The sequence below is a fragment of the Dipteris shenzhenensis genome, chromosome 3 (assembly GCF_047967505.1).
Source record: "Dipteris shenzhenensis isolate YYH24624 ecotype China chromosome 3, Dip_SZ_1.0, whole genome shotgun sequence".
Lineage (NCBI taxonomy): Eukaryota > Viridiplantae > Streptophyta > Polypodiopsida > Gleicheniales > Dipteridaceae > Dipteris > Dipteris shenzhenensis.
In genome coordinates, this window is record NC_141598.1 from 2,747,365 (window position 1) to 2,773,739 (window position 26,375).

The following is a 26,375-nucleotide window of genomic DNA, read 5'->3' on the forward strand; positions in this document are numbered from 1 at the left end:
GAAGAGGAACTGCTCTCGGTGCATAGCGGGTCTGGAAGTGTTGAAGATCATTACCTTGGTTTTCCCAAGGTTGACCTTCAAGTCATGTGTATCACAGAAGACCTGAAGTCCATCCAGGTGTCGCTGAAGACCAGTAGCAGAAGAGGATAGTAGTACTACATCGTCTGCGTATAGGAGAATCTGGATGACAGCCTCCGCAAGAGAGCAGCCTGCACCTCCGAGTGTCCTGATGGTGGTCTCGAGCTCGTCGATGTAGAGGCCAAATAGAGTCGGTGACAAGGGACATCCTTGTTTGACTCCGATGGTGCTCGTGATCTCTGGGGTCTAGCTGGTGTCAATCTTGACCTGACCCGTCACCCGCTCATAGAGAGCTACTACTGCCCAGATAACCTCCGAGTCGTAGTCTAACTCCTATAGGCGTCTGACGAGTCGAACGCGGGGAACGGTGTCGAATGCCTTGCGAAAATCCACAAAACAACAATATACTCTCTATCTCCTGTGTCTGGCCTCCTCAATGATCCCTCTAAGTGTAAAAATGTGATCGTAAGTCGAGTGATCCGCCCTGAAACTGGCCTGTCCGGATGCCCTGAGCCCCTATACCTCTGCGCGAGCACTGACCTCGCCATCTAACACTGATGCATAGATCTTGGACATAACATGTCCAATCATGATGGTCCTGTAATTCCCTGGATCCATGGGATCTCCTGCTTTGTGAATGGGTGTGATAGTATTCAGGGTCCAGGCTCTGGGGAACCCGTGGCAGACAGCTTCATTGAACAGCATTGCCAGGATGGGGGCTAGAGTTTTGATGCCATAGGCAACAAACTCTGTGCATAGGCCCTCATGATCCTTAGCTCGGCCGTTGTGAAGCTTAAGCGCTGCGTGGGTGACTCCCTGGGTTGTGAAGAGGGTGCAAGAAGTGGGACGGGGGGTGGCTGAGATAGAGTGTACGTGCGTAGGAGTGCCAGAGGGAAGTGTCTGTGAGGGGGGAGGGGGATTGGCGTTCTAGGAATTTCCTCCAGAAATCCTTGGAGTTGCTACTAAACAGGATGTTCAGTAGCGTATCCTCATTCTGGCGCAACAAGGCTAGCTTCTTGCGACGGACTAGTCGACAATAATCCCTGGTGAGATGTGGGTTGGCCCTAGCGTTTCACTGGGTCGTGAGTCGGAGTGTGCGGCGTAATGCTTTACACTCATCATCATACCAGCTATTGCAAGGGGTGGAGCCAGCGGGTGGAGGGCAGGTGGACCGAGTAGTGGAAGGAAAAATGTGTCGGGCTGCATTGTGAAGGGAGTGGGTGATAAGGGCGGCTCGGTGATCTAGAGAGGGTATGGTGTCTATGTGTCTGAGGAGGGAGGCTAGGTGGGCTGAGTAATCACGTGAGAGGTTATGATCAAAGTGTATATCATGATAGGTAGTGTAGTGCGGGGTGTGGCTGGGAGGGGCTCGAGGCGCAAGGATATGAAAGAACAGGTAAGTGTGGTCGGCTCCTAGGGGTAAGGGTGCAGTGCCGAAGTCAGTGATCTATGGGGCTAAAGCAGGAGATCCCAGAATGTAGTCGACGACACTGGCTCCTCCGCCATGTGGGAAACATGTGAAACCAAAGGAGGCAGGCCACCGGTCTAGTCCATTGTAGTGTCCTTGCATTGAAATCCCCAACTAGGAGGACCTCTCCGCGTCTAAAGAACTCCACAATGTCTGAGTAGAGATCTAGATAGGGGGATACCCCCGTATCCTCACGTAGCATCCGTGCGAAATGTGACGTCTCAGGAGGAAAGTAGCAGGCTGCAATAAAGAGGTCGCGTGTGGAGGGGCGTCGAAATCGGAGCCATAGGTAACGGGCATGGACATCCCGTCTAACCACAGATATCAAGCTCGTGAGCGCTGAACGAAGGAGTACTGCAACTCCGCCTGATCCTCGGACCCCCCCAGTATATCTGGTCTCCTCACGGAATACTAACTCCCAGGTATAGCCACTGACCGAGGGGAGAGGGCGCTCGGCGCTCTGATGTGTCTCTGTATAGAAAACGATGTCGCGTCCAGTGTATGACTCTGAGAAGTTCCCAGGGTCAGAACATAGGGTACCATTACAGTTCCATATGGTGCATGCCAAGGGTACTGTGTGCTGAGTCTGAATCTCATAGACCATGTCTCCCTATTTGGGGGGGGAGCCTGCTACCGTGTCTGGAGTACCTGGTGGGGCTCGACAGCGAGGGCCAAGTAATAGGCGGCCATCTCGGACGACAGCCCACTTCCCCTCCTCAAGGGCTACATCTGGCTGCTGAAGCAGGGTGCGCCGCTCTTCCACCTGCATAGGTGTGAGATCCTCATCCATGAAGATAGTAGGGTGGTCCCGTAGTGTAGCACGCTGCTTGAGTGCTGCAAGTCGAGCCTAAGTATCCCTGAATCGGATGATGAGTGGCCGTAGGCGCGTGGGGTCCCGTCCTGTGCGCCATGCATACTCGATCCCATGCTCGGCGAGGCCGAGGGTAGAGGTCACGAAAGTAGTCGCGTCCGCTAAGGGGGTGAGTGAATTTGCACGGGGGATACCTCGTACTCTAGATGGTAGCGATCCGCTCCTCCACCTCTGGTGTAGTGCGCGGGGCCGCTGTGACTGTAGCAGTGAGAGAGACAACCTCCTGACGGAGGTGAGTGATCTCCTGGCACATGCTCTGACTAAGCTGATCTTGTGCTACGGTCTGATCCCGTAGTCGATGTAGCTCCATAAAGATGTAATCTATCGTCTCAGGTGGGACCCGGGGGGGTGCGAACTCGGACATGGCGTAGGGCTGAGGGGGCGTGGGAGATAGGCTGGCTGTAAATGGCAGGGGAGTGGAGAAAGGCTGCTGGGTGAGGGGAAGGGGGGACATAAGAGTGGTGGAGACAAAAGGGAGCTGTGTGGGGGGTGAGGAACTGTGACCCTCTCCTGTGGGGGGCAGGCTGAGTGGTACACTGGTGGGGGAGGCAGTGGTCGGAGTAAAGATGATGGCTGCGGGAGAAAGAACTGCATTGGTGCCCATTGCACCTGATGTTTTCAAGACTGGTTGGCTGTCAATTGCTAATCCACTCCTGGAGATGCGCTTTGTGATGTCTCCCACAATTGGCTTCGGAGACTGTTTGGGTTTGTGGGCCATTGTAGGACTTGTTTAGGTGCACGATTTCCTGCAGAGGCAGATCTTGACCTTGTTCAGCATTGCTGTAGGGGTGCGCAGGGCCAGTTGCAAGCCAACAGCTGACAAGGGCCCTCAGACCACGGGGCAGCAGGCCAAGTGCAAGCGAGAGTAGGCAGCAGGTCCCTTACCGAGGCTGCAAGAGGGGGAGCGGGGCAGAGAGGCTGCGAGAGGGGGGGGGTGGCGCAGAGGCTACGGGAAGGGGGGGGCATAGCGGAGAGAGGCTGCGAGAGGGGGAGGGAGAGCGGGGAGTGGGGGAGCGGTGAGAGGCTACGGGAGGGGGGGGGAAGAGCTGCGAGAGGGGGAGCGGTGAGAGGCTGCGAGAGGGGGAGGGAGAGCGGGAGGGGGAGGGGGGACGGAGAGGCTGCGAGAGGGGGAGCGGGGAGAGGCTATGGGAGGGGGGGGGCAGAGCGGAGAGGCTACGGGAGGGGGGGGCAGAGGCTGCGAGAGGCTGCGAGAGGGGGAGCGGGGAGAGGCTACGGGAGGGGGGGGGACGGAGAGGCTGCGAGAGGGGGAGCGGGGAGAGGCTACGGGAGGGGGGGGGACGGAGAGCTGCGAGAGGCTACGGGAGATCTGCGAGAGGGGGAGGGAGAGCGGGGGAGAGGCTACCGGAGCGGTGAGAGGCTACGGGAGCGGGGAGCGGGCAGCGGCTGCGAGAGGGGGAGGGGGGACGGAGAGGCTGCGAGAGGGGGAGCGGGGAGAGTCTACGGGAGGGGGGGGGCAGAGCGGAGAGGCTACGGGAGGGGGGGACGGAGAGGCTGCGAGAGGGAGAGAGAATACACCACGGGAGAGGTGGAGGGGATAAAGGCAGAGACTGAGGTGAGCCAAGGGGGCCCCAGGAAGAGCCTCCAGCAAAGGGGGGGCACTGAAGTAGTGCCGTCCTGAAATGTGGCGGTGCTTTCAATCCAATTCCCACCGATTCATTCTCATGTTGAGCTGGTCTTGGTACTTGCCGTACCCTTTCCTTTCTCCTTGTCCTTCTTGTTTCTGGATTTGTCCTTTTTTCCTTCTCCTTTACCCTTATCTTCTCCAAGAACAGCAGGAGGGGGCAGATCAGCTGGGAAGGGACAGAAACAGCAGAGGCTGCTGAGAGGCGCAGGGAGGGAGGGGGAGCAGCAGGGAGGGGGCAGAGAGGAGCTAGGAGGGAGCAACGGAACAGCAGGGAGTTTCCAGGAGGATCTGGGAGCAGCGAGGGACAGCAGAGAGAGAGGGTGAGAGAGAGGGGGGGAGAAGGGGGAAGGGGGGGGGGGGAGAGAGAGAGAGAGAGAGAGAGAGAGAGAGAGAGTTGAATACGATGTCATATGATGTTATCTACGTTCCAAAAATATCTATGGGACAAAGGATGCTTCTCTACCAAAGATAACAAGTTGCAGCTCTACAATTGCCAATGGCAAAGTTTTGATGTGGTTTGTGCTCATGATCAGTAGGGTGTAAACCCTATACAGTGTTTGAATCTCTCTTATATGGGGGATCTTACCATTTTACTGGCTGTGCAGATAGGTTGTGCAGGCTCATGGGTGAGAAAGTATGTATCCTGTATTTCTCACTGATGTGCTGAAACAACCTGCGTGGCATAAGTGTAGGGTGTTCATGCTTAATGTCTTGTAATGGACATATTTTGAAAAATCTCTCCTATCTTGGAAGACTTCCCAACTGCTCATTTCCACCTCATGTTCATGTTGTTCTTAATCTGTATATTAGCCCTCTCACAACAAAGAGATGTTCTCATTTAGATACTCTCATCTCCCTTGCGTCAGCATTGAGGTAATTTCTTTTTGGTAGAAGGCCATCCGTCTTCTCCTTTGCTTCATGCCATTTCTTGTCTAGGAGTTTCTTGTCACAAATGGCCATATCTTTCTCAGGGAGATCTGATACATCTATCCCCACATATTAGATCCATTCCATGCCTGCTTTGTACTAACCCTTGTCTTTGGTTGCCTCCATTGTCAAAAAGACTCATTAGAAGTGAACACTAAGCAAAAGTACAAATTAGAGGAACAATTTACAACAATCACGTGCTCTACATTAAGTACCTTGCGTGCTTGAAACCATTCACAAAAATTTGTAATCTGGATATGAACCGAGGTCAATACTGAAGGTCATACAATAAATCCTAATTGGATATAGACTCAAGTGCTTGTGTGGATGTTAAAGATATCGTCACCAACATTAGCAATAAAATCATTGTGTCATTCACGCGGATACCAATGCAAGGTGCATGTGTGAAGTGAACATGGAAAGTATTAAAGACTTTTTTAAGTTAAAACAATATCATAATATCTGTTGCCACTTACAGGAATGATAAATTTCTGTCCACCTCGAGAAAAGCGGAATTTCCAAGCTATACCCTGCAGACACAATAAGAAGTGTTTGCATGTATTGAGACCAATCCCTTAAAGCGCTGCCCTGCCCAACTAAATTTTGAAGAAGAAAAAACAAACGATCAGTCTCACACAGCTTTTATCAGACGGGTAAATTACGAAAGGAAAAAATAAGAGGGAAAGGGAGGGATATAATTGGAATACTTGTTTCCAAAAAACCGTTTTCCAAATGAAATAGTCAGAAAGCAACATTATTGTTCCAATTAAATTAAATGTATACCTGTGTACCTATTGTACAAAACATTGCAAAGGCACTATGCTCAGAGATTCTTCGTTCCCCACCAACCTCAACTTCGAGGCCAGTGCTGCAAAATTTTCATCTATATTAGTAGACGAAAATAGTGCAGCCAACCAATGATTGCAAGGCATAATTACATAATCATGAAAACAATCAAATTCATGAGCCCATCAAAATCCAACTTATTAACGCCAAATCCTATGTATTCTTGCAAACGAGTATTTGCAAAATGATATCCGCACAGCATGTGTTTTTAACAGAGATATTTGTAGCACACTATGACAAATACATTTTTTCCCAAATTTCAAAGCGTACAAGCCACCTCTTATCATCTTATACACCTCTAGCCCCTCTAATGCCTTCTGAAGGTACTGAATCCTAAAGTATGTAAGAAGAGCTTCAAAGTTTTTTTTTTGGGTGCAAAAAAGAGATGTCTATTAAGTATGAAAAAATCTCCAAGAACAAAGCTAAATGGAAAAGTACATCATACAAAGCATGAGAAAAAATCCAAATCAAGCTCCTGTAACAAAGTTTGAAAATAACCAAGGTTGAGGTTGATAGTGCCACCTCAACCCTGTGGGGTCTTCGAGAAGAATGGGGAGCCATTCCACTCCCTCAAGAAAACATTCCTCCTGGTAAAGGCTGCCCGTAAAGACCTTGCGTAGTCCCCCAAATGGCTACCAAAGTGTGTACTACGTCCATCCAGATACTAAGCCAATGTGTGTGATGGGTGGACTTGGAAACCATCCAAGGCTTCTGTACATCGGGATCAAGATCTTCAAATTTTGAAAGCTATACAATGCATTAACCATGTAGCAAGGGCTATATGGTTATGATAAGTTAAGAAATCTGCATTGTCCCACAAATTAAGAATCTATTTTCTTCATTGGGTCAAAAAACAAACATTGGAACACTGAAAAACACTTTGGAACAAACTTGGGAATGCCAAAAGACTTTGGAAGGTGACAAACTTTGGAACACTAAAAAGAATTTTGAAGATTAAGCAACAATGTCACTAGGAAAGGTTTCTGAGTCTTTGATCTTATATTTAAGGTTGAAGTTCAAGTTGTGTGATTGATTGTTATACACAAGTCGATCGGCGTTATTGTTAGAGTTAGACATCTCATATTTGTATACTAGGGACTAAGGGCTTCTATGTGGATGCTCCCGTCCAAAGAGAAGTATATGAGTCCGTTCTCACTATATTTCTGCAAATTAGGAGGGGGTTTAGCCAGGCACAATGCCAAGGTTAGAGGGTCGGTAAGTGGGCCTGGTAGAGGCTTGTTCATAGCCTATAACTAGATGACTCCAGGAACATTCCCAAACTCATCCTCTAAAAACACAACATAGTGCAGTTTCACTCTCACGATAGTCACTCGTAAGATTGAAAACCATAAACTCTGTCATGAGGACGTGAAATTATGGGACTTTTGATTTGCGACTTCCGTAATTTGCCGTGATTGCCTTGAGCCTCTGGGGTGCGAGGGTCCGGCCATGGGGTAGGACTTGAGGAATTGAAATTTCTAGTGGGCCCTTGGAAATAGTGAATGTGCGCCCAGTTACTAGGCAATTAATTCCTAGGGCCAAAGTGTGCAACAGGGGGCCCAAAAGAGTGGTGCAATTTAAAAACATTGCTTTTTGGAACCTAGGGCTTTAAAAGGGGGGGGGGGAGCCCTTCTTTTGGAGGCAGTTGGCCAAATCAATTCCAGAGGAGCCAGATCATCAGTTTGGAGTTGCCAGAGCCTACCAGGTGCTGCTAGAGTCGAATCATTTTTTACCAGGTGTTCCATAGCCTACCAGGGAAATTCGTTTTTACCCAGGGGCCAGTTTCAAGTGATCCAGGGCCTGCCAGGGAAATTCATTTTTACCCAAGGGCCAGTTTCAGGTGATCCAGGGCCTACCAGCGAAATTCGATTTTATCCAGGGGCCAATTCCAGGTGATTCAGGGCCTACCAGAGCAAATCGCAATTGATCCAGGAGCCTATTGCAAGTGTCGATTTTTGCCAGGGTGTCTGTTCCAATTTGCGATTTGCTTTTGGGCTCTTCCAGGCTGTTCCAAGTGCCTGCGATTGGTTCTAGGGCTATTCCAAGAGTTCTGGACTTGACCAGGCTGCTCCGGGTGAACTGTGACTTGCTTTTTCAGGCTTTCAGGCTTTGCAGGAGATTTTGACCTGATTTGTGGAGCTTTCTAGGTGTTGTGGCTGGTTTTGGTATCTTTCCAGGTGTGGGTGTTCTATTCTAGGCTGCTTTTGGGCTGTGCCAGGGCAGAATCAGCTTATCTCCGCAGGATCTAGGGTTTTCCACCCAGGGTGACCTTTCTTCTGTGGATTCCGGATAGAAGAAGGCTTGTCGTTGCCTATTTTTGCCATTCCCTGATTGGTTGCTGGCTAGTTATTGTGTTTGGGTTTCTTTCCTCGCGAAGAAGGGTTGATTTATGATGTTGGGCAGTGGCCAGGGAGGCTATAGATTGAAGCAACTCACAGGGAAGTGTTTGGTTGTTTGATTGCACCAGAGTTCAGCTGTTGAGGGCTTTGTCTTGCAGTTGTTCAACCGTGCTTGGCTGGTTGGGCACTTGGATGTGCGATTGCAGAAGTGGTTCAGACAGTAGATGCTACACCCTAGAGGGCCAAGTGGTTTGGCATCTCCCAAACCACTCTAGGCCACTCGAGAGCATTCAAGAGGTGGTTTTTGACTTTTCTAGATGGGTTTGGTTATTTCTAGTGTTTTTGAGGCTTCTCTTCCAAGAACTGGAATTTCTTCATGCTTTTGCAACCCTCACACAGCTGAGTGACGAATTTTGCCATAGCTCCTCACCCGCTTGGATTCCGCGATCTCTGTTTGTCCTAATGGCTTCTCCTCTGCCTCCCCTATACACTGATACCCTTTTCTTGAAAGGCGTTTTGTAGATTTGACTGCTCCGATCACCTTTCCTGCTGGTCGACTTTTCTGAGCAGCACTTTTTGGCATCTCCCCTCTCCCTCAACCTCTTGGACCCTTCCTCTTGCTGGGCGCCTTACTTTTTGCTGCCTTTGGAGCATTCCTTCTTGCTGGTCGACTGGTTTTCCTCAGTTTTGAGGCACTTTCGGGCGATGAAATTCTCCCAAAAGCTGCTCAACGCAGTCCTCTCTGAAGCACACTTCATTTGAGCCCAAGATCTCCAACTTCTTCGCGACAAAAGTGTTCCAATTTGGCTTTTTTGACTGAATTTGCTGGTCGACTCTTGTGAATGCTCCCTCTTCATGTATTTGCACTTCTCTCTGGCTGAGAATGCAAAAGGACATTGGCTACAGCATCCTTTTCATGTTTGAAGATTTGGTTCAAGTTTTCAGTGCTTGGTGAGTGGTATTTTGGTTATTGCAATTTTTTGGCTGGCCTCGTGTGCAGCCCTTTCTTTGGCTCACAGGTACCTTGGAAGTGTCACAATGGTCACTTTGTGATTGGGTACTGTGCTGGTTTTTCTCTCTTGATGCTTTGGTGAGCACTATTGGTTGCCTATGGATGCCACTCAGTGAGTGCAGATGGGGTGCAGAGTGTTTAGTTTATGCATCTGGATAGCTACTGGAATGCACTCAGAGACAAGAATGCCTTTGGTATATGCCTATGAATTAAGTGCACTTATGTGATGGTATTGGATGTCTGAAATCCTTGTGAAGGCTTAGTGAATCAAACTGCTGCTAAGTACGGGCGTTCTAGCCTCCCATCAATTTCAGTTATTTCTTTTATTATCAAATGGGTGAATGTTTAACAATGGTGATGCAACGAATAATGGCTGTAATAAATGCTATGTGAGCTGTAATTAAGTGCAAAAGTGGTCTAAAGATTGGTTTCACTGCCCTCTAATTGTTTGGAGGCCAGTTACAGTCAAACTTGGCAAGACCAAGGTCATGATCTTCAATACATCTCGAGCAACCATGCACAAAGAGCACTTCACATTAGATTGGTTACCAGTGGAGGTGGTTGCATCTCATACATACTTGGGGATCCTTTTCTCTGGTCTAATCTTCACGATGCAACTAGCGTTGTGGGCCCGACTGAGCAGGGGATATGCAGCACTTGCTAAACTCAAGCGGCAGTGCTTTCGATCTTACTTCCAAGGTCTTTGGACCAAAACTATTCTCTTTAACTCTTTGGTCCGCCCAACGGGTATGTGTGGCAGCCTTTTTGGGAGCCAGACCTATCAGAGACTGAAGCTGCAGGTTCTTGTGCTTTCACGGCTGATTCGCAGGAAGCCTTCAGTCCCTGCGATGCAAGCAACCTTGGTTGGCCCTATCCTCATCCATGGCTTTCGCAGCTGAGGGTGACCAGAGGTACTAGTATGCATATAGATGCAGATGGTTTAAGAGCCTGGGGCTCCACATAGGCAGATTACCCCCCTTCCAATCAGCATTGAAGCCCCCTTTGTCCCACTCACAATCACAAGGTGACCAGGTCATCTGAGAGGATCTCTTATAGCTACACACATTCAAGACCTAGTTGCCACCCTGCAAGCTTCCTGTGAAGCTCAGTAGGAGATCGAGTCAGAGGCGCATTTCACTTTTAGATGCCCTATATACTATGAGATCAAAGGTCGCTCTCAGTATCTCTTCAGGGACAATTTCGGACCCCTATCTAGTTCTTGTCCTATCCAGATTAGAGATGCCTTACGACTTCAATTAGAGTTTTTCCAGGTAGACAACACTGACTAGCAGGGCTCAAGGAGACAGCGGGTCTGAGGACCAGGGTTAGACACATGGCAGATTTGCCAGCAGGTTCAGGCATAGTACGACTAGGGCATCTTCCCTCCATGCTTACCAAATCAAGGGCACTGCCAACGGGAGTGACAGTAACCCGTGTTCGTCGCAGGGGCCATAGCTAGGGGACCACAGCGGACAACACATATTGACAGCCATCAATGCCCTATCACAGCCTTTATGCTGCCACCATAGCCCCATGCATCGCCGACCCCAGCCCCTCTTAGGCTTGACATCTCCCCCAGCTTCTAGATGACCATCGTAGTGCCACCAGCCCCTATGTTCTCGATGAGCTCAAATATTTCTCTCCATGTATCAGTATGGTTATGATTATGGCATTTTTTCATGGCTGTCGATGCCCGCTTAGAGGCTCAACCCCTTCAACTCGTTGTATCCGATTGAAGATGATAACTAGAAAAGCAAGATTCTCAATATCAAACCCATTGGGGGATCACAAGGGAAACAAGATTCAGTATGCCAAAGCCATTCAATGTTGTAGCTCAAGCAATGATGGAAGCTAGAGATTCATCTTTTAGATGCTTATGGATTCCCCGACATGACCCTTGATGCTGACTAAAGAGCATAATTTGTGCTTTAAAAGAACATTATTGGTGTGGAGTGAATAAATGATGGGAGAAAATGTGTGCCTCTCACAGCAGTGCATGTACTACTCATCATAGCTGTGCATATAGAAACACACTGTTCAGGCTCAATAATTTGCAAGCAAGTGTCAACATACAATTTATTAGACTAATAATAATAAGCATGTCCTCAATGCAATGATAGATCGCTTATAAGAAAGTTATTAGTCAAGTTTCGTCCATTAGGTGAAATCCACCGCTCTCCTACAGTTAATTTTGTCTAAAAGTGTCTATTGGCATGTTGCCATCAGGACTAAAGCAGAATAAGGACCAAACAGAAGCAATGCTAGCAACATAAAAATTTGAAAACAGACATAAGGTAGGAAATATCCTAACCCTCCTATCTTTCCCGTGATTCGCCCATGAGACAATGCTGAAAAATGGCGAACATATTGCGCAGAAGCTCCGAAACCAGACTGACCAAGCTGTCATTTTACCCCAAGAGAACATAAAGAAATTGATTAGAATATTGACTGTGAACACAGAACAGCAATAAGCCTGGATACTGCCAAAGATATAGAGGTCTGTCAAGAATGTATAATCAAGACAATGCTAGAATAGAATAATCAGCACAAAACCTTTAGCTCCCCAGTGCACACATTCTGTTTGCTTTCTCTCTGCCATCCCACAGCTACTGCTGTATCCGGCCCTATCACAAGTTGAATCTGCCATCACATCAAGGGTCACTTAGCATAAGGAAAAGCAGAACATCTGTAAATGAACTGAGTGGAGTTAAAAATTGTAGAATGCTTGGAAACAAATGCAGAAAGCATGAAATTTATAGATAGCCTGTATTTCGCAAAAAACTAAAACTCATTAGATCAACCCCTGTGCGATGGAGCTGAAAGCCTCTAAATTTACCAAATGACCAATGATGAAGAACAAGTCCAAGGAGGGATGAAGAGACTTGACAAATTTATGGATAAGAATTTGATCATTTTCTAATTTGACTTGACAAGAGGGAAATAAAGGAAAAGATTTCAATGGAAACCACAAGCCCTGAAGTATCTAAATTGATGGGAACGGAATCACACTTTCCCTGGATCTCGTAGGCATCAACCATGAACATAAAAGCACAAAGATATGGCTACTCGATCCAAAGCAGCATTCAAAAGGTCTAATTTTATGCCGTGGTGCCCAAGGAACAAATCCAGTATGGGATCTAGTTTCTAACAGCATATCCAGGGATGGGTTGGTAGAGGGGGCCTCACAAAATTGCCAATTGGTTCACAACACAAATGAAAATTTGCCAATCAGTCGTTAAGGTCAGTCAAGTTTGGTGCACACGAGCTCTCAATTTGAAGTGCCTTTGTTTCTAAAATGTAAGATGAAGCATGCACCAAATTGAGGGGTAGCATTGCCAAGACCAAGGTGTTATCACCCTCTTAACATTTGACTCCTGAAACCACCAAACATAGAAGGATCCTTTTTGGGGAGCTAGCAAGCTCACCATGCAGCCATGGATCTAGTACAAAGGATCACCTTCTGAGCCTGAGGTTAGCCAAGCATGAAGTCATGTCCACAGCCACAACCCCTGAGTCCCATCGCATAGAGTCCACCAGCAACTTGTTTCTGAACTCAACTTGCAGATTCAGGTCCTTTGTACGCTCCCACGACTATTTCCAAGCCATTTTTTGTCGTTTTTGTTGCCATTGTTGCTTGTATCTACTAACAGCAACAGATTTGAGGCTCCAGCTAGAAAATCATCGCTAGAAACAGTTTTTTTGTTTGGAGCTTTGCATTTGCAAAACAGTCAGCTGAGTTGACCTTGGGTCTGTTAGAGCTGTCCCAAACTGGGGCTTTCTAGTACATTGACAGCACATTGCAAGAAGACTTGCAGATTTGCAGTGACATTGCAATGACATTGTTTGGTACAGTCACATTTGGGGATTGTCTTGGATTCGCCCTCTTTTGGCACATTTGCCCTTTCCAAAATTTGGGGCTTTGCCAACATTGTAGTCGTTTGCTCTCAATTGCCTGGTAAGGCCTTGTCCTTCAATTTCTCACCTTGAGCTTGAAAGAAATTGGGGCTCTTTGTCCCGTTGCCTTGTATTGGCCCTTGTGCATTGGGGACTCAATGGCTTCACCCATTCAGCTCATTGTATCTGAATTTTTCAATCTCATAGACCCTTCGCTCTTTCGAAGACTTTAAATCAACATTGCTACACAAGATGAGTCTTAATATCCCCATAGTAGGTAGTCTTGGTTGAGATGAAGTGAGTAACTTTTGTCACCCCTTAGCTATGGTATGCAACCATGTCCATGCTAATGTGAGTCCATTACCTCAGAGGTAGAGTGCCTGAAGCAGTCCTGAAGTTGCTTGGGAGTGGCTGAAGCATGCCTGAAGATGATTGGGTTGACTCCTAAGAGCTTTTGACAATCCTTCCATAGCCATTTCTACCAATATATTTGCCCTTTCGTAAGTCTTGTTGAGTCCAATATGACCAGCCATGGGTGAAGAATGTAGCTCCTCTAACACCAATTGTTAAAGGCTGGTGCTAGGAGTATTCTATTATTAAACTCTATCAACCCATTTTTCAAGCAATAATCTGAAAATCATGAGCTGAAAGAATCTTGAAGAATTGGAACACTTAAGATAACTCATGGCCACCCATATACTCCCCTTGAATAAGATGGGCCTAATCTCTGTAAATTTTTGAAATTGCAATACATCTACAAATTCGTTGAGCCATGCTCTCTCAATGTTGTTCCCCCCTCTCCCCAGAAATATCCACACACATCGGGGGACACATATTGAAAGATCATAGCGAGAATTTCAGCCTAGTATATATGGAGACCCACATGCACACAAGTCCACCTCTCTCATAGCTTGGCCAATATTTGGACAAACACGGTGCACACTTTGATGGTCATTTGGTTGAGTATGCACACGTCTTCAACAGCTGCCTCTGCCAAGGGGATTACTTTCCTCCTCAAGGACAGGAGAGGCTGTCACTTGAGAGAGAGAGAGAAAGAAAGAAGGAAAGAAAGAAAGTCTATTAATGTGAGACCAACAGGTCTATGGGACAGCCAAAAACCATCTAGTACATCTGCTTTAGGGAGGGCACATGGCAGCTCCCAAGGAGTGCAAAAGCAACCCCAATTATTTAGAGTACCTCCATAATAGTCTAAAAGAGTAATCAGCCATACATTAGTTTGAGACTGAGAGTCTTTTGGTTTGGATTTAAACTCTCTGATTAGTGCTATGACTTCACAATAAACTGCCCATTTTCCATCCTTCCTAGCAGCCCTGACTTTAGCTAATTCCGTTGCCTTATTCTTCAATTGAGCTCATGTAAGTTCCTCACCTATCCATATCTTGGTCCCTTTCAACTTGTAAGATTGTCGAAGAAGCTTGATCCGTAAATCTCGGGACTTAAGTGTAAGAATAGCATGTCCTTTGGAGTGCCGGATATTAGTTGCCCCGTCATCATCATCATCAACAACATTGCCATCATCAACCTTCCATTCAATATTAGGCATGGCTGCTTTGACATGTGCTAAAGTCTCATTGAAAGAGTCATCATCTTTGAACCATCCTTCAGTGAGCCCCCCCACTCTAATCTTCAATGCATTATCACGTCTGGCTTCGTGTTCTTTTATCTCTTCCTGGATATCAGTCTTGTTTGCCTTTATGTTGAACTCCTCTATCACTTCTTTCTTGATTGATTGTACTTCAGATGAACCATACGTTTGACTGTAGAGACTAGTTGAGGAGTAGGAGGAGAATTCTTACATAAGTTCACAACCTCAACAATCACTACCTGCTTGCCAGATCCCTCTATAACTTGAAGTCAGGCTTTTACTTCTACCAGCTCAAGCCTTAACCCTCTGAGTGCTTGCTGCAAATAATAAATATGTTCATGTTGACCAATGATAGGTCATTTGGACCCTTCTTGCTGGTAATTGGGTGCATACGAAGAGGGTGTCATGGCTGCAATTGTAGAGTACCGAGTCCTGATAGTTGAGGTTGATGGAGTTGAGGAGGATTTGGAGGAGAGGGTGGGCCATTCGATATTGGTTATTTCTTTAGAACACCCTAGCTGAACCTAACCCCTAAGTTGGGCTAAGGGTTTAGCCTAACTCGAGGTTAGAGACCCTAGGAGCTTGCTACGAGAAAGTACAGTGCTATACAGAGAATATACAACGGGCTATACGGGAATGTACAACAGGTTACGGGACTGTACGATATGCTGTACGGAGGAGTTGTGGAGCTGTACGGCGGGGTGTTGTGCGGAGCTGTGCGGCAGGTGAGAGAGAGAGAGAGAGAGAGAGAGAGAGAGAGTTGTACGATGTATGAGACGAGGGGCTGTGGTACAGAGGTACAATTGACAGCGAGCTGTGGTATGGACGTACGGACACAGAGAGAGAGAGAGAGAGAGAGGGAGTCTGTTAACGTCCACTGGAGACCAAAAGGTCTATGGGACAGCAAGAAACCCTCTAGTACATCTGCTTTAGAGAGGGCACATGGCAGCTCCCAAGGAGTGCAAAAAGCAACCCATATTATTTTAGAGTACCTACATGATATTCTCGAAGAGTACACAGCCATACATCAGTTTAAGAGTGAGAGTCTTTTGGTTTTGATTTAAACTCTCTGATTAGTGCTACGCCTTCACGGTAAACTGCCCATTTTCCATCCTTTCTCGCAGCCCTGACTTTAGCTAATTCAGTTACCTTAATCTTGAGTTGAGCTTGTGTAAGCTCCTCTGCTATCCATACTTTGGTGCCCTTCAGCTTGTAAGATTGTCGAAGAAGCTTGATCCGCATATCTTTTCACTCCAATGTAAGGATTGCATGACCTCTATAGTGCAAAATGAAAGCTGGCCACCTGGAGTCGTCATCATCCTACTCACCATCATTCACCCATTCAATGTTGGGCAAGCTTGCTTTGATCTTTGTCAATATTTCACACACTGTGTCCTCCTCTTTGTACCAATCTTCTAGGAGTCCCCCTATTCTAATCTTTAGCGCATTATCACATCTAGCTTCATGTTCCTTAATCTCTGCTTGAATATCAGACTTACTTGCTTTGTTGTCCACTTCCACAATCACTTCCTTCTTAGTAGTTTGTACTTCAGTGTGAACAAGATCTTTGACTGTAGAGACTAGCTGTGGGGTAGGGGTACAAGATTTTACAGCCTCATCAATTACTACTTGCTTAGGGAGGTGTATGTATGTATGTATGCACAAAATGGTCATTTTTAAAGAGTAGATAATTACTACTAACCTCTCCTTATCATGAGTAGCAGATGTCAACTCTGTGCCATCCAACTTTCTGCTTTCATAAGCAATAACTCAATGTTCTTCAATTAGGAACATCAATAAATGTCCATTCCACTAGCATCAGCCTCAATTGTAGAAGCCCTTAGTAAAATCTACATATTGCTATAAAATCTGGATATTGCAAGATAGGGCAAACAATAAAGCCAATGTCAAGTCCTCAAAAGCAAGTCGTTCTAATACTGTGCTCCACCCCTTCATTTCAGATCTAGCATCCCTATGTCATCATTCTTTTCCTTACCTCCTACACAAATATTCAGGGCACCCTTAATACCAAAGTGAGTGGATGCTTGCAATGGAGTTGGCGCTAAATTGCTAAGATTAGGAATTGGATGGTTAGTAAATGTTTGAGATGAAGCATGGAAAAGCGTGGTCTACAAGTTGAATGAGTGGAGAGGATACTCTTTGAGCAAGTAGGCCTATGTCAAAATCTGTAATGGTTCTCTCCTTTAATAACACTGTAACATATGATCAAGGCTTCCTATCTTCCATGACTGTTGGTGATTTTGCAATTGCCTAGCACCTAGCCTTGACATGTTGTCTGCTCTTCCCAATTGACTTTCACTTTGAACTTGATTTATCCGAAGTCGCCTAGCTTAGTTCTTGTGCCGATTGTTGAACCTAATCTTCACAAAAAAGTGTGCATTGCTTGAAACATTGAGACTATTTTTTGGGCTTAGAAAATAAGGCTAAAAGGAAAATCATCAATGCTATATGGTTTTTACTAGAAATTGGGTCACCCTCAATCCTCGACATCACAAGAAAGTATATTTTCATTGAGAAGTGCAATGTTCAGACAAGAGGATAATTTCTCAAGCCTGATCATGGTGATTCTATGCCAAATGACCAAGGGTATTTCACATCTTCTAGATGTTTCTCCATTGAAAACTGCAACGTGTGATGTACTGTGGCTGTCACAAAGGAGGGCTCCACGTTCACCAATTGTATGCACTCTCTTGACATTTTATTGCTTCAGCTGATAGGTTCGTTGGCTCAATAGCTTTTATTTAGATGATTTATGTACACAATTTACAATCTAAGTTCAAATGTCGAATCCTGAATAGATGAAAAATATTCTTGAGAATGATGAAGATGAAAATGATTGTGAAGCTTGTACACACATGCATGGAGCTAGCTTTAGAAGACTATAATTCCTTACATAATCATCAGTCAAGGAAAAATAGGTCACCAGTTCAATCTGTTAAAAAGACATCAACAACTGAAAACATGTACCATAATGCAAATAAAACACAGAGTTATTAATTTCTATACAGCTTACAACACATGAGGGTGATGATAGAATCCCTCAAACAAATGCGTCCTAATCACCTTGTAAAACAAACAGATTGCTTTTCAGGACTACCTTCACAGGCTCATAAAAACCCTTAGAAGTCTGAATCAAATGTGTAGCCCTATCTATATCTCCTCTGTGTATTCTTGAATCTTGATAGGAATCATTGGGACCTTCGTATTCCACTTATGGTCTCCCCTTGGCCAACCTTAATATGAATATCTACTTATGTCCAGCTTCTGCACGAGTATAGTATTAATAATGTGACTGCCAAGTCTCCCTAGATTGCAGTTAGCTATTAGCAACTCTTGCTTAACAATTCTAGTCTCTTGGGCAGTAGATGAAATTTCTTCTTCCTCCTTCGGTAACTTGACCAAATGGGCTATTTACTACACGAAGAAATTTGAGAACTAGTACTCTTCTTGGGACTGCCTATAAGATTTTAGCAAAGACTTTGTCTCTACAGCTTCGACCCCTACTCCTTGATATTATCAAAGCTACACAACCAGGCTTTATTCAAGATCGGAGTATCCTGGACACCGTGTTTACTTTTCGCAAGGCTACACAATAGGCACAAGAGAGTCGACATGAGAGTCAACAAAATATTCCAGAAGCCTTATGACAGAGCTGACTGCAGCCTTTTGGAGGGTACCGTGAGGAGGTTGGGCTTTAGTGACAAATGGATTTCATGGGTATCTTCCCTACACTCACTCAGCTGGCAGGATGGTGTTATGTGGAGTTAGAGGACTTGCATTCAATTATCCAGATCAGTTCGTGAGGGTTGTTCTCTTGCGCCATCTATTTTTCTCTTCGTGGTTTTATTATTTGCAGGAGGCTACTACTCAAGGCACTCTGAAGCTTTCTATCCCAATCAGGTAAGAGCAGGAGTTATTGGATACAGAGTTTGCAGATAACACATTTATGACAATCAAGGGTGATCTGCACAGTTTAACTACCACTGCTTCTTCCATTGACAAGTTTTGCCTAGCATCAAGAGGACTTGTCAATTGAAACAAATCAAAAGGTATTTGGACTAATGCTGAGCAAGATACTCCAGCCTGGGGGATTGAAAGAGGCTTCGCCTGGATGCCCAGAGTCACCTCCACCAAATATTTGGGCTTTTTGTACTTTCAGCTATTTGCTCAGTCCTGTGATTGTGGGAACAGTCTTTGTTTGGGTCTCTTATTCAGCAGTTTGTTCTTGTATTAGAGTGTATACCAAGGAAGCTACCCTATTGGAGTATAGCTAGGCTTTTTTTGACTGGTAGAGCACTTGTACTCAACCAGATGCTGCTGGCAACCATAAGGTATGTAGCTTCCTGCTGGTGATTTCATGCTACTAGTATCAGACAAGTGAGGACATTGCTCAAGAATTCATTGTGGAGTGGTGGGGATGGTTTAGTGGACACTAGAGCCAGTGTATCATGGGATTACTATCACCCTTCCAATAGCACATGGAGGTCTAGGATCCTTGATCTTTTAGAGCAGAGCTCTCCTGGTCAAACTTCTAGTGAGAGGCTTGACTCCAAGGGATCAGCCATGGAAGCAGTTTCTGCTACATGGTATTCTTCTCTGTACTCCTAGGGTAGCTAGTTAGCAACCATGAAGTATTAGCTGGATTTTCTTGGCAGATCATTGTAATCAGCCTACTTCTCTGTTGGTGAGAAGGCTCATTCAATCTGGGATTATTCTATACAACACTCATCAAGAAGTTCCATCCACCAAAGACAACATAGCCAGATATCCAATTTTCCATAACACCTTGGTACAGTAACAAGGTGATACCCTTGGCAATGAATGTTAGAAATCGACCAACAGAGGGTATGCACAGCGGAAGACTGATGTGGGGTGCAGAATCACAAACTTCTTAAACTTATGTGCTTCAAATAGATGCGTAGATTCATCAATAGACAATGATCCTGCCAAATATAGAAGCTACAAAAAGAATACATTTCCGTCCACAACTATGGACACAATACAAAGAGAGATAGATCCAAAGTCCCACCAAAGCGTTGTCCTTTGATTTTACCACCACATACTTCTACTATCTGCCGGATATCTCTAGAACTTGAGCCCACATGCTCCACATAGACACTCCGTCCAAATCTCAGCTTCTTGCTGCCCTAGGAGACAGCCAAGATTACCAGCCTAGTAAAGCTCAGTCTCTGCAGCCACTCTCTGGTCTTCTCTGCCTCCTGGAAGTAGAACTGTGGGTATGTGAGTAGCTGCTACTGCTGCTTCCCAGTTTGCTAGACTGCTGGATATGTTATGAGGTTTAGGGGGGTCAAAGAGGACACTATTATGCATACTTATGAGCCTCTTCCGCAGGTCGCTACTACTGGACTCCACATTATGAGAGCCATTCCTCAGCCATGGATAGAGCTTCTCACTGAGCCTCACAAGGATCCTCAACCTATTTTCAATTGGTCTGGATGCTTCAGTGAGCTTGGCATATGTTTAGGTGTGAGAGTGGAGCAGCACCTTTATATTACTTTGCATATGCTATTTGGGGCAGAGGGTCTAGTGCCTTGATGAGTCTCAGGCTGGTCACCATGCTTTCTTCATGCAACATTGCCTGAGATGTGGTCCTATAGATCTTAGCATCATGGATCCACAAGATTGGTTTTTTATTCCTATTCCTTGCTCAAGATTCCTTGCCTTCTTCGCCGGCTGATTTCGCTTGGGAGGTGTGGCAAATCTGGTGTTCGAGATGTGTGCATGTTTTAGGCGGCCAGCCATCCATCGCAACTGATATATTGGCTTCTAATTGAACGGACCTTATTTACTCTATTTTATGAACATTCTATCCATGTGTGTGCACACACGCGCACATGTGTGCATGTGTGTAGACACACGGACGGACGGACAGATGTTTGTATGCACGTACATCAGTATTCTTCTACTCTATATTTTGTATATATATTTGACTATATAAAAAAAAAAATTATTATTTTCTTAATTTTATATATCCTTTTTTATGTATTATTTTTTATGTATGTATGTATGTGTATATATATATATATATATATATCCTATTTTATGTATGTATGTATGTATGTATGTATGTATATACATACATACATACATACATACATAAAAAATAATGCATAAAATAGGATATATAAAATTAAGAAAATAATTAATTTTTTATATATATAATCAAATATATATACAAAAAATAGAGTAGAAGACATATATATATATTCCTGAGTAAGTGGGAGAGATGTATTAGGTCCTCTGCAGCAGCACGAAAGTGATTGATCTGTTGAGGACATGGGATTTTTCATTTGACACTACTTGGGATGTCGTGGCACTATAGACTCCCCCCCCTTTGGCTTTTCTGTCATATCGTAGAGGTCAAGGCATATCTTACTCTCCCCCTTTTGGGATGTTGTGGCACTATAGCCCCCCCCCCGGCTTTTCTATCATATTTACAAGCAAATAGGCAAGATAAAACTCTCAAACCTTGTTTGTCACAAAATTTCCCTTGTGAAAAAGGTGATACAAATTCACTCAAATGAGCCGATAGACAAAAGCATATACATGCCGAAGTATATACAACCTTGTTTGTTACAAAATTTCCCTTTCGAAAACCCAAAGTAATGGTGATCGGGTCTTAAAATAAATAGGTAAATTTCACATTCAAAGAGGAAACAGTCACGTCATACAAATATCTAGGGCTGGATTTTACAGATAATTACAAGTGGAACGCATTTGTGGAACGTAGGATCCTGGGAGGTTTAAAAGTGTTTTACAGCTTCCAAAATAAATTGCAAATAGCCACATTTGTGGAATTGGGAGATGAGGAAATATTCGTACACCATGCTTGTGCAAACAGTGGTTCTATATGGGTGTCCAGGCTGCCCGGGCTCTCCAGAGCTTATTGGAAAAGAATAAGAACAATGCACAAACGCTTTATCGTAGGAGAGTTGGGAGTAAAGACTCAGACACCTTATCCCATCTTGTTAGCTGAAACAAGTATAATACCACTGGCAGGTGAAGCACTATGCTATTATATGGGATACGTCAACAAGATCAAGAAGATGGATGCACACTGGATACCACACAAAGCAGTGGAGGCCACTAAGACCGCAGGCTGGTACAGAGATGGGGAGGAATGGATGGAATTAAGGTGGCTGATATACCAGAAGAACCAGGTGAAATCAGACTTAGTGACGCTGAAAATGCCATAGAAGATATGGCATGACCCAGAACAAAAATGCAGTTTTACAAACGGGAAATCATCTCGATGGACAGCTATGCAATGCAGAAATTTTTTGGGGAGTTAAGGACCAGCTCACATGGCCTAGAAGTGGAGAAGGGTAGATGGATGCCGCTTAGGATTCCAAGAGAGGCAAGGGTCTGCATAACCTGCCCTACAGGGGATGTAGAAGATTTAACAACACGTGCTCTTAAAATGTCGAGCATACGCACGCATCAACGAGAATCGTGGAAAAAACCGATGTAATCTCAAGAATCTATTGGAACAGCCAGCCCACAAGTTTGGAAGCTACCTAAAAGAAATCGTAGAACACCGCAGAGCAAAGTACTCAGACTAGCACAAAAAATAGCCCCGCAAAGACTTGTGAGAATTTTATTTCAAAACGTGTTGTAATTGACCACTATTTTGTTTAAAAGTGGTCACCAGTCCCATAGATCCTAAGGGTCTCAAGAGGACTTTAATACAATCGTACCATATCATATTTCCCACCTTTTGTATAATTTTCTTTTAAAAATAAATTACCACGTTTGCAAATAAAAAACAAAAATCAAGACAATATTTCAGCCTCATGAATATTAACTGATTGCTCCTTATCACATATATTTATCTAGATGAATCTAGGGACATGCCTAAACTCATCCTCTAAAAACACAACACAATGTTCAGTCACTCACAAGGTTGACAACCATAAACTCCATCACATAGAGCAGGACTAGCTACTATGACATCCCCACTGATGTTATCAGCGCCCAACAGTGGGTGTAGACCATGGTATAGACCATCAGTTTTCTATCAGTCTCAGAGACCCATCGGTCTTCCGAAGACTTTAAGAAACTCTCTCTCTCTCTCTCTCTCTCTCTCTCTCTCTCTCTCGCGCGCGCGCGCCAGCCCCCCTCGCTGCTCCTCCTCTCCCTCCCCTCTCGCCAGCCCCCTCTCCCTCCTCCCTCACCCTCCCTCTATGCCGCTCAGCGCTCTCAGCTCACCTCTCTGCCGCTCAGCGCTACGCTCACCTCTCTACCCCTATGCTACCCCCTACGCTACCCCCTGCTCTCTCCCTGCGCTACCCCCTCCGCTAACCCATCCGTACCCCCTCGCTACCTCTGCTACCCCCCCCGCTACCTCTGCTAAAACCCCCCGCTATCCCCTCTGCTACCCTCCCGCTACCCCCTCGCTAACCCCCTCCGCTAACCCCCATGCTACCTCGCCACCCCCGGCTACCCTTCTCGCTAACCCCCCCGCCACCTCGCTACCCCCCCGCTACCTCGCTATCCTCTCGCTAATATATACCTAGATGAATCCAGGAACATTCCCAAACTCATCCTCTAAAAACACAACATGGTGCAGTTTCAATCTCATGATAGTCACTCACAAGGTTGAAAACCATAAACTCCATCATGCATAGCAGGGACTAGCTACTATGACATCCCCACTGACGTCATCAGCGCCCAACAGTGGGTGTAGACCATAGTATAAAAATATGCTCTCACACACACAAATCCACACACCCACACATACTTGAGCATCCATTTATACAAAGTCTTCGTACTGAGTTTCTGTCGGCACTCCGGAGGTGAAGGGCAGACTCAGCCATGATGAAGGCTAGCACTAAAGGAGAAGGCTAATCAAAAGGTAGTCCAAAATCTCTTCATTCAAGCTACAACTGCTTGTGAAGTCTAAACATTTTCATTTAAGTCTCTCCTCAACGAGCATCTAAATCTAAATCTAGCTGATAGGGCAACGCACCATTTAAGATAGAAAGAATTATCACAATACCAGCAGGCTGCAACTTGGACGAAAACTTCACAAGGTGAAATTTGCATGTCCGCTAATACGGCAGAAGCATATACCTAGATGAATCCAGGAACATTCCCAAACTCATCCTCTAAAAACACAACATAGTGCAGTTTTAATCTCATGAGAGTCACTCACAAGGTTGAAAACCATAAACTCCATCATGCATGGCAGGGACTAGCTACTATGACATCCCCACTGACGTCATCAGTGCCCAACAGTGGGTGTAGACCATAGTATAAAAATATGCTCTCACACATACAAATCCACACACCCACACATACTTGAGCATCCATTTATACAAAGTCTTCGTACTGAGTTTCTCTCGGTACTCCGGAGGTGAAGGGCAGACTCAGCTGGGTAATAACCTCTACCTCCTTGCCTTTATCATAAGTCTTCTTATTCTTTCCTCTTTTTCTTCTGACCTCAGTCCAGCCGCCAGCCACCTCTGGACCGGACTCCGGCTGCCTCTGCTCTTCCTGACGTGGCTGCCCGGAGGGAGGGGGAGGAAGCTACGGGTGGGGGGACGGGGGGGGCCGAGAGGAGCTGGAGAAGCACGGACAAGCAACAGTCAGGTGCCCAAAGCCATGACACCTCAGGCACTGGCCTGGCTGTCCTGTGACTACCATGCTCTGAGTAATGCTGCCAACATCTGTCACGATCTCAATCACTGCAGGGAGGGACGCAGGATCTGCCACAGCCACACGGACTCTGGGAGCTCCTGCCGCAGCAACCACGTCGACGAAAGTGTCATGCATCACCCAGCCAAAGTGGGAACCCAGGTCCCTGACTATCGGCCGCAACTCAGCAGCAAGGCCTGGAAAAACTAGCGTCACTGGGTGGCGAGGTATGCGGAAACGAGCATCAAAGTCCGCTGCGCTAAATCCTCGGTACCAAGGGACTATCATGATGATCTTTCCATCCACAGATGTGGGGGAACCAGCAATCAGGTTGCTCGCAGCTTTCGCAGTGGAGAGTTTAAGCCAGAAGATGCCCCTTTCCATAAGGGCCACCTCCTCGATGTGGCTGTCCTCTAGCATAAGAGTGGATTGCAGCCAATCCCTGATGGCTGGTCTGGAGGGAGAGTGTCCAATGACTCTGCCATAGACTGAAGTGTGGGCAAAGTCATTGGCAACCTGTTATACCCGAGACAACTGTTGCTCTATCAAGATCACGCGGTAGGCTTCTGGAGAGGGAGGGTCCGGCTGGGCCTCCGGTTCCGGGCAGGGAGCTGCCATACCACCAAGACAAACTGCGAGAACTCCGATGAGGAAGAGGCTGCCACCAAAAAAGGAGGGGAATAGAATAGGGATGGAGCCTGGGTGTGACGGAGGAGGATAGGCGAGGCGAGGCGAGGCGGGGCGGAAGAAGAGGAGGCGATGGCGAGGTGAAGCAAGGCGGCGGGTATAGGGCGGGGGGGTGAGGCGAGGGCGTGGCGAGGGCGAGGGCGAAGGCGGGGGCAAGGCGAGGGCGAAGACGAGGGCGAAGGCAGAGGCAATGGCGAGGCGAAGGTGGGGGCGAAGGGTGAAGGCGAGGGCGGGGCAAGAGCATGGCGAGGGCGGAGGGCGGAGGTCGAAGGGGAGGGCGAAGGGCGGCGGGCGGAGGCGAGGGCGGAAATCGTGGTGGCGAGGGGCGGAGGGCGTGGTGGCGGAGGCGAGGGCGTGGTGGCGAGGGGCGAGGGCACAAGGCGAGGGGCGAGGGACGCAGGCGAGGGCGTAAGGTGAGGCGGAGGGGAGGTAGGGAGGTAGAGGCTACGGCTAGGGGGAGGAGGGCTCGTAGGAGCAGGTCACTGTCCCTGTGACAGAGATACTTGGTTGGACGATGCCTTTCTTATTCAGCCACAGTCCCTCCTGTTCTCTTGGTCGAACAAGAGGCAACAGATGCCTATTCATGCATGCATTGACAGATTCTATGTAGACGATTGGGCACTAGACTGAGGTGGGTCGGTATGCATTGCTGCTGGGGTTTCCACTTCACACCACTTTCCTGTTGTGCTGGCTATCTCAAAGCCTTACATGAGAGGCCGGTCTGCCAACATCAGGATTCCAAATGCCTTGTACATAGAAGAGGACCTTACAAAGGCAGCCCTGCAGATATGGGTTTCTCATGTCCAAGGTAGGCAGCCATTTCCATCACATGTAGCTGCTGCCCTTTTTGGTATTAGCGACTTCTACCACTCAGTTGTTAGTACCAGGAGACGAGATATTCTCAGACGTGAGATTGGCGTTCGCCAGCAGTTGGCAGCTTTGCAGAGGGAAGAGCAGAAATGGCCTTCAGATGCTTGGATTCAGGAGCGCCTTGCTGCAACAAGGGCTCATCAATAGATATTGCTTGATCAGAGAGCAGAGTATGCCTTTCATGCATGGAAGTCCTTCTGGATTGAGATGGGTGGCAGAGTCAATAAACACTTTTTCTCTACTCTTGGCCCTAGACATAGTAGAGAGAGTGTATCCCAGCTCATTAACTCACATGCGGTTTTACAGACAGATCCAGATGACGTCATGTGCATAGCTTCACATTTTTAATAGAGAGGATGCTAGACAGGTTATTTGACAGAGCATCCCTTTGTTGGTGAAATCGGATATGCACGTTTTACTTGATGCACCTTTCACCAACACAGAGTTCAAGACT

The 26,375-nt window shown here is 46.4% G+C and overlaps 1 protein-coding gene across 1 annotated transcript in view; it reads right to left on the minus strand.

Annotated features, from left to right (window-relative positions):
- Positions 1-26,375, minus strand: part of OWL1 (DNAJ heat shock N-terminal domain-containing protein) — a 145,530-nt gene that overhangs the window by 67,708 nt on the left and 51,447 nt on the right. The window contains exons 5-8 of the mRNA XM_087372999.1: positions 11,740-11,826; positions 11,498-11,586; positions 5,773-5,857; positions 5,466-5,519 (exon numbers count right to left, since the gene is read on the minus strand). Of these exons, the coding sequence (XP_087229125.1) occupies positions 5,466-5,519; positions 5,773-5,857; positions 11,498-11,586; positions 11,740-11,826 (315 nt within the window). The remainder of the gene's footprint in view (positions 1-5,465; positions 5,520-5,772; positions 5,858-11,497; positions 11,587-11,739; positions 11,827-26,375) is intronic.